We start from the raw sequence: 13602 nt of genomic DNA, 5'->3' as shown, positions 1-13602 counted from the left end.
CAGAATGTGATGATGTATGATTATAAGAACGACCCTCACTTCACACAAGTGTGATTTGTTTCCTATACATTTAGTGTAGCCAATCATTTCTCCCCAATTCTTGAGGGCCGCTAGCTCCTCCTATATACAGCTTTAATGTTTGTCTTTCAACGATGCTTGTTTAAGAAAACACCATAAAGATAAATGTTACGTTTGTTTTGAGGACTAAAACAAACATTAGCACCCGTTGCTTAAACAAACATTATGTTGTAATTGATGTAAGATAAGAGCGCCCCTCACTTCACACGGGTGTGATTTTTGTTATTATGGCATGCAGTTAATTCCTCCCCACACACATTTACTGTATATGTTGTCTCTACACACACCTGCAAGTGCACCACAAGAGGTTGCCAAATTGGGTCCCGTAGGAGACGCACAGACGCACAAACAGCTGTCCATAATTGGTGCATTTGTGCGAGGCACTAAAAATACAAGGGACAGTTAGATGTGGAACACATGCACTGAGTCTGTGACCAAATCTGCAAAGTGCCGTCTTTCATAGTAGAAAACCAGTTATTCAGAAACCTTCTTAACAACACTTGACAGTCGGTACCAGGGAGGAGACATTTTCCCACAACAGTCATCCTGCAGGCCTACACCATCTCCGGAGTGAGCTGCAAACAACCATCTCAGCAGTCAAATAGTTTTCCCTCACAACAGACATGCTCCAGCAAAGAAATGGCAGTGTACATACTGTAATGTCTGCCTTTTCACTTCACGGACACAGACCTGGTATTAAAATGCTGAAGACCATACCGCTGGGACACTTAACCCAGTTAACACAGGTCAATGGAGCCATGCAGGGATGGAACCAGAAGGGATTACTTCTAACTCGTGAGCCACATCTTTTTTTTTTTTTTTTTTTCTATTATTCTTTTTGCAGGTTGAGGATTTATTGACTGGATCTACAACACATATACAGCTTCTGGCCATCAGTGCATAAGTCCCCTGCATCCAAAAGCAAACATCAGCTCCATCTACCCCCATTGGCTGGGGTTTAAAAGGCAAAGCATCATAATCAGGTGGAGGGCAGGGATTGGCCCTGGACAGCCAGAGAGCTGAAAGAGAGAACATTTTGGACACCACCTGTTGGCTCAGAGAAAGCTGCTCAACTCTATCTCTGACGCAAATGGGTGGAACCAGGTGCTGTTTTTGAGGCGCCTTTGGGGCATGCGCAGAGTCCATAGACTTGGCTGCCACATGACATCACAATGAAAAGCCAGGCATTGGGGGGCCTAGTGCTCCTCAAACAAAATCACATGGGTGTGATTTTGTTTGAGGAGCCCCCCAATGACCATGCACCATGATGACCCGCATGATCTCACATGACGGTAACCACAGTAACCATGCTGCTACAGACTAATGGACACCCAAACACGCAGTCACGCTCAAAAACCTCCCTGTCCAACTGGATCATTGTGAACACGTGGGGGGGGGGGGGGGGGGGGTGAGATTGACAGCAAGAGAAAGGTGCATTCATAATTTGCAAATGCACACACACACCAGTGTCAGATGGATGGCAGTACCTAAGAAGACACATTGGGGCTGGGGGAAAGGTTAGTGAAGCTGTCGTCCTGACTGGCTGCACGGCTTCCTCGAGATGGGACCTCGATGATGCAGGGCTTGTCGATTATGCGAGCATGGCGGTCGCCTTTCTCTACGATCCCGATGATCCATGCTCTGCCCACTGAGCCCTGTCCTCCGAACCCGGAGCCACAGTCTTTCATCTCAGAACAGAACTTCTCTGCCTGCTCTCTGGGCAGACACACCAGAAGTCCGCCAGATGTCTCGGCCGTGGTGCCCTGAACCAGGTTGAACAGGTTTCCGCAGGCTTCGCTGACAGCAGCCATCTTGGCAATGATGGGTAGGCTGTGGATAACAAAGGTCACCTCATCCTGCTGCTGTGCGGCCAAGTTGTTGGCGTGGCCCAACAACCCGAAGCCTGTCACATCTGTCGCCGCATGGGCCTGGAACCTGTGCATAAGGCTTGCCGCTGTGCGATTTAGTGTTGCCATGGAGAACATGGCTTCCTGGTAGGCCTCTTTCACCTCGTCTTTGGTGACTACCAACTTTATCTTGTTCCACCTGTCCGGCTTGTCGAGCCACTGGTGAGCATTGACAGCCACCTGTGTCCCCAAAGCTTTGGTCAGAACCAAGACATCACCTGGTACTGCACCGTTTGGCATAATGAACTCGTTGGGCTGGCAGACGACTGAGGCCACGCCTCCAATGATGATCCAGGGATTGACCACCGTTTGGCCGCCCGTCACTGAAGTTCCACCCTCCTCTGCGGCATCACGGAATCCCCGCATCATCAACGGCATCACACGCTCGCGCTCCTTCTCAGTCATCTTCTGGCTGACGCTGAGCAGCATCAGCATGTTGTCACATTCTGTGATGCCCATGGCATAGAGATCACTGAGGACGTTGGCACACGCAATCCTACCCATCATGTAGGGATCTTCCACTAGAGGGTAGAAGAAATCTGTGGTTTGGACCAGTGAGAGCCCACCATGTCGTAGAGGTATCACGCAGGAGTCCATTCCTATACCTAGCCGAGGCCCGGGCAGCTTCCCTCCTTCAACGGTGGCGGAGCCGGGCTCCAGTCCCTCCAGGAGTTTGAGCAGAGCCTCCTGGGGGACCTTACACCCTCATCCTATCAGACCGGAGAAGGCTGTGAGCCGGAATCCACTCTCCAGGCCGTGGACCTCTGGCGTGAATGGCTTGTATCCTGGAAGACAGCCCTCTGCCCCAACAGCCTCGACTGGTGGGGTTGGGGGAGTTGAGCCGGACATCTGTCTGTTAAAAGTCCCTGAAGGACTGGCAGATTGGCAGATGGGAAGCAGATGATGCAAGATGAAACCAGATGAGTGAAGTGGTTGTTGAATCTGTTGGACTAGTTGTTAGAAATCAGACTAGGGTAGCTGTCTACAGATGGTCATGCATGTTATACCTATATATATATATGGATGGTTTCTGTTGAGTCTGACGTCGCATGCCCATGGAGATCCCGGGAAGTGTAAGTGCAAATTGGTTATGACCAAATATGGGTCAAATATCAACACGAGAGAGGCGGAGAGGGAAAAGGGAAAGAAATAACCCATTTCATGCACACAATAATCTGGTCAGTGATGGATACTGCCTGGAAGCTGAAACACTGATCAACATGTGTTCAACGTGTAACAAAGCGACATCATGTTGTCAGCGCAATAACCCAAGCAATCCCGGGCAAGCTGATAAACACGCCGCAAAGGCTACACAGATGATTCGCAATAATTTATTTCCAGAGTCTTTCTTCCTTGGCTCAAAAAATGGAAGAAAGGTTGTTCAATGCATTAACTGTTTGTATTGTACCATGCATAGCTCATCATAGTCCCTGGTAAATACAGCTAATTGTGCAAATTATTGTGTTTTCTCTACAAGTATAGTCTACTACTTACCAGCCCATAGAGCCCCATTGTGAGCCCAGACATTCTGAGTACCCTAAAGTTTTATGTTAGAAATGTTGAGTAAGGGTCCCCAGCATTTAGAAACTGCCGGATGCTAACTTGCATATGTTGGAAATTTTTCATAATTAGCATAATAAGCTGGGGCACCATTAACATCCAATATAAGGCAACATTTTCAATTCTTTTGAAAAATGTTATGCTTTAAGTAGCATGGGACGGGTCAACCTAGGGGTTTTTCATGATTCTGAATTCATTGCAAGCATTAGTTTTGCACGAAAAACACTCATTCAGCTAAAAATGTCGTCACAAATGTACTATTGTAATCAGGACTAGGGCGTGCCTATAGAGCGTCGCAGTCCCGCCCCCTACCAGGGCCCAGGAAATGATTCTCCGTTCATTTTCCTCATAGACATTTCAAAAAGTATTTATTTAAAGATCTTTTAAGCCTCGTACAAAGCCAACTCTTGTCGTGACAAATCATGACAACAAACACAATTTTTCGGGCTGAACAAATAATTAGAAAGGTTACAACATTTTTTGTTGTTGTTTTTCTTCTTTGTAATTATTTGTTTGGTCCAGAATATTGTGTTTGTTGTCATGATTTGTCACAACTCGAGTTGGCTTTGTACGATGCTAATGTTATGTTAATCAATGTTGTGGATAAACTATACTAACTATATCCACACTTGTCCACACTATTATTTTTCTTTGACTTGTTTGCTATTTTGATGTGATGTGTTGTTATTCTTCACTTTATATGTAGATTTCTTTGTGTTGTCGATTCTTGTATTGTCGACTGTATTGTCGATTCTTAAAAAGTGCTATACAAATACAGTTTTTTTATTATTAAAGCATGAATACAGTATGCCAGGAGTAGAAGACCAGGGGTAACAAGTGAGGCAGATCGAGGTATCTCGTTAGAGAAAGGTGAAGGCTGTCTCACCAATCAAGAACCTTGTTAATGGTGTTTTACCGGACACATGCAATGTACAGTACAGTACAGTCAGTGAACACAACTTCACCACACACGCAGGCAGGCATGGGAACCGAAAGGTTGCAAGTTCAAACCTGGGTTCCCCCAGAGTTAGTGTCGAAGTGTCTTTGAGCAAGACACTGAATGTTGCTCCTGATGTGCAGTTTGGTGCCTTGCATGGTTTCCTCTGTCATCGGTGTGAATGGGTGAATGTAATTGACAATCTAAAGCGCCTTGAATAAAGGTGCTATATAAATGCACCATTTACCAATTAGTATTATTTGTTCAATGTATTCAATCCACAGGTTAGCTGTCAATGGGTCTGGTTCTCATATTTCTCCTTGTGAAGAGCTTCTATGAATGCTTCAAGTTTCCCCTGAATTTCATGCACTTTCTTGAGGTCCTCGGCCAGCTGGACCCTGCGGCCGGTAATAAGCTGTGCCTTCTTCTCTATGTCTTCTCCAAAGTCCTCCAACACCTCTTTCACATTCCTCTCTAGACTACGTACTTCTGTGTTGGTGAGCTGCTGTCGGAGTGTGTTGGCAGTGATTCCCAGCATCCTTTGAATCCTCCAGAACAACACTACATCGTTACACTTCAAATCTGAGCCGACAACGTCCTTCTGGTAGAAGCCTCTCTTACAGAGGTCACAGTTGAGCAGAGCGTTCCGAAGGAAGTGTCGACGGTACAGATGATGCCATGTGTCCTTGATCTGGACGGGGTCGACATCTACCCTGCGTCCCTCCAGGTTCTTTTGGATGGTGGTGACCTCATCGTTGGCCAGGTGGGCTGTGTGGTTCTCATTGATCTCCAGCAGCCGCTCCAGTTCATTTTTGGTTTCATTGCAAATGTGCTGTTCAAATGTTTGGTATTTCCAACCCAACCACCTCTGCATCCAGCCTGGGCCCACCATGTCACTGATCACTGACTCAGTGTCTTTAAGGCGTGACTGTAATGACGTCTCCATGAAATGGATGGCTGCATCCCACTGGGGTTTGTCTGTGATGGAGTGGTCCTCTAGAGCATTGTGCTGTATCACTCTCAGGTTATCCATGGCCCTCTCGTTCCACTTGTGTCTCTTGATGCTCTCATCCTTCACGGTTTCTTTCAGCTTGTCAAAAATGTCATCCCGGTCTTTGCCTTTATGCTCTGCCATAAAACATGCAAACTCCTCCTGCAATGTCTCCCAGGCAACCTCCAGGGCTTTGTGAGGAAGCTGCTTGTTGGCCCACTGTTTGAGTTTGATGTCCACAGTGGTGTTAAAGGTACATGGGTTCTTGGATTGTGCAGCAGGAAGATAGATGTTCTCGATCACGAGGGTGGACATGCGCTCCCACAGCTTCTTTTGCAAGATGGACTCCCAGTGTTTTGGAGTGACTTCGCTCAAACTACTGACCTCATCCAAGATTTCATTTTTAGCTTTTTCAAAGAGCTCATTCCTGTCCATCACTCGCAAATGGGGATAGCTGTTCTTCCATTCTGTCTCCAGGTTGAAGCGGGATGCTATGAAGGCATCAGCCTGTTGCTCTACTGACTGTCCGACCATATTCCAGAAGCAGTCAGACACAGCTAGACTGAGATTCTTAGTCGTCACCTGATGAGCCTTCAACAAGCCCTCCCTCAATAGTCGTGAGTCCTTGAAGAAGTCCTCCTCGTAGTCTTTAATAGAGTCTATGCTCTCACCTCTGCTACTTTTGCCTGTAACCACTGCAAAGTAGCTATGTGCCTTCATAGGGAACAGCTTGCCTTCAACTATCTGCTGGATTCTGCTGGGGTTGGCCATGTTCTTCTCAGCCAGATCCACCTTGGTCAGGACAAAGATGGTCCTCTTTCCCTGAGGGTCCATCTGACTGACGAGGTCTGTCACAATGCTGCGCTCTGCATCCACACTGCCATCCTGTATGCAGAGGATGATGGCATTGGGGTTCTGTATGTAGGCCTTGCTGATGCTGTTGATGGTTTCCTTAGTATCTGCTGCCATGCCCGCAGTCACTGTATTGATGACTCCAGGAAGGTCAACAAGCACCATCCTCTGTATTCCCGGACCTTTGACACTCAAGGATATTGTCTCAGCGCTGACCGTCTGACCATCCTTCACACTTTTCATCATCCTCAGCTCAATCTCATGCCTCAGGGTGGCCAAATCCTCTTCCTTGGTTAGGTCGAACTCTCTCCCTCTGTCCTTGAACATGGCCACGTGATGGGGTCCTTCACTTAGTGTTACCTTGACAGGAGAGCGGGTCATCATCTCTCCAGAGCCCCGAGGTAAGATCCTGGCCTGGGCTATCATCTCCAGAACACTGGTCTTCCCTGCACTCTGGTCGCCGACCACCACTACCCTAGGTAGGTGGTCCTGCAAGTAGTTTGAGTCATAGTTTGACAAGATGTCAAGGACTTCTGAGTACAAGTCAATGAGGGACTTCTGGACTTTCCTCTGGTGGATTCCCTGTTTTTGCAGGACCCATTTTCTCAGTTCTTTGTTCTCCTTCTCCAGTCTCTCCAAAATTGGCTGGTACTTCTTATGTGTTTGGAGCAGCTCTTCCTGAAGTTGGTCAATCTTATCTGAATCCTCATGCTTCTTATCACCGCTCTCTGGTGTGGCCGCAGCGGGAGATGGCTCTGGTGTAGCCTCCAGGGAAGGTTCTCCTGGAGTTTCATTTGACACAAGGTTTTTGAGGATCTCTTCTTTGTCTGAAGACTCCTCATACTGCTTATCACAGCTATCTGGTGTTGCTGAAGCTGGCTCTGGTCTAGCCTTCAGCAGAGGTTCTGCTGGAGGTTCGGCTGACAGGAGGCTTTGGAGCATGGTAAAGTTGCCTATTTTGTGCACAGAAGATAGTAGGTTGACTAGATTAATCTGTTCACTCAGTTGCCAGAAATCAGGCATCACCCAGTTATATTCACTAAACCGAGGCAGGGATTCCTTCCATTCATTGTATGTCTTTTTAGCTGTGTAGCCTCCACCCACAGCAGAGCCCAGCAGAATGTATCGGAGCGTTAAGAACCTGGTGGCTAAGCGAGCTGCCCAGAAGTTGCGCTGCTGCCAGTGGCCCTGGCCCCCTGATCCGGGTGGAGGTTTGGGCGGCCGCATGGGCAGTCGGGACATGGAGGTGAAGGTACGAGCTGCTGCTGTGCGATGGTGGATGGCACGGGACAATGAGTGCAACTTCAGTGGGGGCACTCGGAACCTGCTGATTCTCTGTAAGACTAGGTTCCTGCAAACAGAGCAGGCAACCTTGCAGCCGACAAGCAACATAGGTTCAAGGTTCTTTATTATTTGTCTCCCGAAGAAGAAATTTCTCTTAGACAACTAGTGCTGAATGTAGTGCTATTACCAACAAGTGTGGGGAAAAGGTAAATACCGGTATCATACAAATTCAGTCTATGTTTTGGTGTCAGTACCCATCTATATTTGGGCACCTCCATACCTGGACAGGGAACTCCATAGACATAGTTGACAATTTGTGACAAAGTGATGACAAGGTACAATGACGATATTACCAGGGAACTCCATAATACATCTCCATATTTGGGCAAGAACAACATGAAACCCCCAAACCTCGCTAGATGCAGAATATGTTTTCTTCCCCTGTGTAAGTCAGTTATTTGTATTTATTTCTCCTTCCTTAATGAATTAAAGTCTTGGTAATCTGTTGACTGTAAGTTATTTGCCCACCTGTGTCAATTCTCGCTGGTTATAACCACTGACACCTTGCACTATAATCTGTTCTCGTCATGTTACAGATGTGTTTTTTTTTCTTTCATGCTGTCAGGTGATTTGCCTTGACGTTTTATAGAGTTATAGTTTTGGTAAAATGTCGGTGACTGTATAGTCCACTTGCCAGAATGTGAACCCAGACATGTTGAGTCATGTTACAAATGTTGAGTATGGGTCCCCAGCATGTAGAAACTGCCGGATGCTGTTTATAATTCCATGCATTCGTTTTGCACAAAAAACACAATCAATTGCTCAACATATGCAAGTTAGCATCTAGCAGTTTCTACATGCATCGACTTGACCGTTGGCTCTGTACTTGGTCTGCTCCTTTTTCCCCTATACACCAAACCTCTTTTCTGAAAGTAGCGGATCTACAAGCTTGTGAGCTTGTGAAACTTCTATTTATGGCTAATGTTCCCCTCAGAATAGGGATGCCCGGATGCTTGATTGATTGATTGAACATTGTATTAACAGTTTGTAGAATGGGTACAGTTCAACAAAAGTATAGGTCAATACAAAAACTGCAACGAGGATAAAATAATGCAGAAAAAGCTCTTGTTTACATCAGGGTCCTCCTGTTAGGTAACGGTTCAAGTGGTTAATGTAGGCCTAAATGCATTCCTATCACAAACAGATTTGGCGGTCCCCCTGTAGTAACTCTGAGGACCCCCTATGGGCCACAGACCCTCTGTTGAGTGTTGAATGCATTACAATTCAAACAAAGTCTTTCTCTAAATTGTTATTCATTTTAAAGTGTGCTTGCTTAACATCTGGGGCAGCCGCAACATCCAAAAGGGAATATACGTAGGACTCACTGTTTTACACCTGTGAACCTGTGATGCATGTGACACTAACAATGATTGTGATTTTGTCTACAAAGGCATGGATGGCGGCCTCCTAGAAGCAGGAGTGAGAGTCAGCTGGGCCCCACCCTAAATGTCACCACGCTAAATCTGCGACCCAGGAGACGGCGTCCAAGGAGAAGACCTGCCAACATATCAAGCTCAGCTTATTCTCTGTCTTGTAGAGTCTGTTCTCCTATACAGTTGCTGGACCCTGGCCACTGTGCTACGCCAGAACGCTATGTGCAGCAGCACTAAATATACAACCAGGATGAACATGTTACCATTAGCCAACAAGCTACCAAGGGTGAGGGAGAATATGTCAGCCTGGGAGTGGGAGAATGGGGCTGGTCGGTCACTTCCATTGACAGACAAGGAGCTCCCAGCAGGGGATTAAAGTACTGCCATGCTAGCAGATGTATGGAGGATCGAAGTGATTGGAGACGGCGGTGGAGGGCTCATCCGGGGAACTAGAGTTAAGGCGGAATATCCTCTATCCATGGGTTCCAAAGTTTGACCCTGGTCATCACAAGTAGAAGACGGCTCAAGGTAGGACTCTGCTAATTATCGCCCCTTTTTTTCCTTTCCACTGCTGCTGCTTGTGTTGCACGCTATGTGTGAGTTTGCTATATCCTCTTAAGTTCAAGCTTGAGCTTTGGGCTTCGTACAGTTCCAAATGTCCATTTGGAATAGAAAAGTGGTGTGGATCTACAGTACTATGTCTGCTGTGTTGTGGGCTTGATTGTGGTGGTACGGTGGCTTACACTATTCAAGTTCATGACTGGCTTGGTGGCAACACCTCTGTCTATGTAGACCTATTCCTCATCTCTTTCAGAGGAGAGTGTATGTTTTGCCGTCCGTCCGTCTGTCCGTCCGTCCGTCCGTCCGTCCGTCCGTCCGTCCGTTACCAGCTAATCTCTGGCACCGTTGGCTCGATTCATGCCAAATTTTGCACACACACTCCCTAGATGCCAATGATGAACCTCTGCCCCAAATCTTCCTGAACGGCCTGTTATAGCGCCACCAGGAGGCCGACTTTTGTAAAACACATTTTTGGATATTCCTCCAGACTCCTCCAGATTTTGTCCACAAATCCCGCAAATCGTTACAAAGTATCTCTATAGTCATGTGCTCAAGACGGATCTGTCAGATATTTCATATTCCATCCTAATTTGCTAACATTGGCTTTCAAAGTTTGCAGGACTGGCCCGTTTTTAACAAAAAGCCTCAAATCATGAACACAGGATGCAATTTATGTGAAATCTTTCACAGACTTTCCTACTAGGCTGAGGAATATACCTGTTATAGCGCCACCAACAGGTGGATTTTTGCAAAACACATTTTTGGAACAAAATGCCTCAAATCATCCAATTGCCATCCAAGGCGTAAGAAGAAATGGCACCCTTTTCACATTGGCCTATTATAGCGCCACCACCAGGAGGGCACAACCTGACCTGACCTGGTGGAGACCTGTGACCTGTTTTACAATTAGTGGTGAGTGAAAATGTAATTGAAATTAGGCTGTGAAATATTAGACCCAAACACTTATTTTGAGAGTCACGTCTGGAGACCTGAATGGCTATCAAGATTCTCCTCCATTTCCACTGAGTGCCACTTAAACAGATGTTTGCCAATGTGTGTTAGTCTTTTCTGGTGGCGACCGCACACACTGGGAATAATTTGAAACATTTACCGGTAATGCCCTTAACATTCCGGAGTCATTTGCTTCGTGCAATTAATTCACCAGATTAGTTTTTGTGTGTGCGCGCCATGAGTAGATCCTCACTGTCTTTAATTAAACATTTTATTTTTTAACTTTTAATAATTTGATAATGGAAGCCAATATGGGGCTGTCGTCACGCTATCGATTTCCCCCTGTGACTGTGACACAGCTCATGATGAAGTCTGACATCTACATTGGAGTCGTGCTGTTTCTATGTGGCCCCCGATATCCGCATCTTATTCTTTGAGGGGTGCTCGCCCCTCCTAAAAACGGCTATAGTGTTTAATGTTTGTGTTGTGTGAACACAAACATTAAATGCCCTTGACAATGAATGGAGAATTTACGTCATATGTGTCTGAGCAAATCGACATATGTATCGGTGAGAACCCTTGGCAAATAAGGGACCACCATTCTTGATGATGATGTAGCCTACGATGATTAACTTCACACAGGTGTGATTTATTTTGAAGGGCGCTAGCCCCTCCTATGCCCAGCTTTGTGTGTCTGTGTGTAAAAAGTCCATATTCTAGGCTGCCAGCTCGTCATGTAGCAGCCAAGTCTACTGAACCCCCGTGAAATAGAAAATTACTCAGTCATTAGAAATGACAGAAACAGACATGGTGGTGGCGTGTGCATGTATATTCACCAAGATACTGAATACATTACTCGTACTGACTTGCAGCATGATGAAATTGAAACTGTGTGGGTTGAATTAATTTTCAAAAATGCTAAATCAGTATTAGTGGGCACCGTCTATAGACCCCCTGATCAGAATGAGTTCTATGATATACTTGAGGGGTGCTTAGCTGGGGAGGAATGTGTAGAGAAGATCCTGATTGGCGACTACAATACGGATATGCGTCGTAAGGAAGCTCCTGTGTTCAAGTCATTTAGTCGGTTTTGTGATCTGCATGGTGTCAGTCAGCTAATTACCCAACCCACAAGAGTGTGTGATTCTACTCAAACTGTCATTGATCTCATTCTGACCTCGGACAAATCCAGAATCTCAAAGAAAGGGGTTATTGTATGTGGGCTCAGTGATCATTTTATGATTTTCTGTACCCGCAAAATACAAAAACTAAAGTTTGACTGTCACAAAACAGTCATATCTAGGGACCTCAAAACCTACTCTAGTGAGGCCTTTAACCTGGAACTGGAGAATCTGGATTGGTCCGATGTGCTCAGGAGCTCACTAGTCGAAGAAGCATGGCTTGGCTTTAAAACCAAATTTACATCAGTACTAAACATCATGGCTCCTTTGAGAACCGTCAGGGTCAAAACCCGCTCGGAGCCATGGATGAATTCGGACATACTGACTGCAATGAAAGCCAGAGACAACAAATGCTCTGAACTTCTTAAATGCAAGTCCAAACTAGCCAAGTGCAAGCGCTTCGACAGTGATCTCCAAACCAAACTGCACAACCTAAAAGCCCAGTGTAACAAGCTAAGAAACGGTGTAATTGCCATGACCAAATCAGCCAAATGTAACTTTATCAATGATAAAGCCGAGGAAATCAAAAACAATCCTCGGGAGCTATGGAAGTTACTAAACAACCAACTAGGCTGTGGTCGGAAACTAAAAACCAGGTTTACTAACATAAACATCAAATCGAATAACACCCTCATCACTGACAAACTCGATGTAGCCAACCACTTGAACATCTTCTTTACAAACATTGCAACAAAGCTGGTTAGCAAACTGCCCTCCCACTCTGGGCGTTTTGGTGTAGAGCACATCAAAGCCTTCTACAAAAATCTTGGTGTTTGTAAAGATGATTTTAAAATGGCAATGGTAACAACCAAGGAGGTACTTAAAAAACTGAGTGCCCTCCAACCCCACAAGGCCACTGGCCATGACAATATTCCCTCCAAATTTCTCAGAGACTCAGCCTTTTCCATAGCTCCAGTCATCACCCACATAGTTAACCTCTCCATCAAACAGGGACAGGTCCCCCAAGATTTTAAACTGGCCAAAGTAACCCCCTTGTACAAAAAAGGGAGTAAATTAGAACCCGGCAACTACCGCCCTATTTCTATTCTAAGCTCCATCTCGAAAGTGATGGAAAAAATAGTCTATGAACAGGTTGAAAAGTATCTTGCCACTAATAAATTGCTGTACGAGTTCCAATCTGGCTTCAGAACATCCCACTCCACTGACACATGCCTCCTCTATTTGAGCGATCACATCAAACACGAGGTGGATGCTGGAAAATACTGCGGCATGGTCATGCTGGACCTCCAAAAGGCTTTTGACACCGTGAACCACTCCATACTGGCTAACAAGCTTAAAGCTATTGGTTTTGATAGCACATCAGTGAGCTGGATGCAATCCTACCTGGAGGGGAGAGAACAGATGGTGGAGGTGAACGGAACACTGTCCCCTCCCCTCCCAGTGAGCTGTGGTGTCCCACAAGGAAGCATACTAGGGCCTTTACTGTTCCTAATTTATGTTAACGACATGACTTCAGCTTGTGACTGCAACTTGTTCCTGTTCGCAGATGACTCAGCACTGCTGGTCTCGGACAGGAACAAACTGCAGGTTGAAAAGACCCTCAGCTCTGAACTCGGTAGAATCTGCACCTGGCTCGCTGATAACAAACTATCCTTACACCTGTGAAAAACTGAATCCATCCTCTTCGGATCAAATAGTAAACTCAGCAAGGCAGATGGCTTCTTGGTTAGAGTGGGTGACAATATTATCACACGAAAAGATCAAATTACCTACCTAGGTTCCATCCTGGAGGCTAATCTTTCCGGTGATAAAATGGCCACCAACGTAATCAAAAAAGTCAATCAAAGAACAAGATTCCTTTACAGGATCTCCTCACTGGTCAGCAAAAACACCTTGAAGACCTTAA

The 13602-nt window shown here is 45.9% G+C and overlaps 1 protein-coding gene and 1 pseudogene across 2 annotated transcripts in view; both read right to left on the bottom strand.

The window, feature by feature from the left end:
• Positions 1-1565: 1565 nt before the first annotated feature.
• On the bottom strand, positions 1566-2834 carry LOC310878099 (selenide, water dikinase 3-like; annotated as a pseudogene). Its single transcript has one exon. The product of its transcript is annotated as a selenide, water dikinase 3-like (transcript).
• A 1940-nt stretch (positions 2835-4774) lies between these two features.
• The window catches only part of LOC310878033 (dynamin-like GTPase OPA1, mitochondrial), a gene marked incomplete at both ends in the record, with an annotated part of 41527 nt that continues 32699 nt past the window's right edge, over positions 4775-13602 (bottom strand). Inside the window, one exon of the mRNA XM_083792084.1 lies at positions 4775-7590. Within this exon, the coding sequence (XP_083648210.1) occupies positions 4775-7590 (2816 nt within the window). The remainder of the gene's footprint in view (positions 7591-13602) is intronic.

The sequence above is a fragment of the Protomyctophum parallelum genome, assembly GCF_964188405.1.
Source record: "Protomyctophum parallelum genome assembly, chromosome: 1".
NCBI lineage: Eukaryota > Metazoa > Chordata > Actinopteri > Myctophiformes > Myctophidae > Protomyctophum > Protomyctophum parallelum.
The sequence above is the reverse complement of the archived record's forward strand: the minus strand, read 5'-3'. Positions and strand labels throughout refer to the sequence as shown.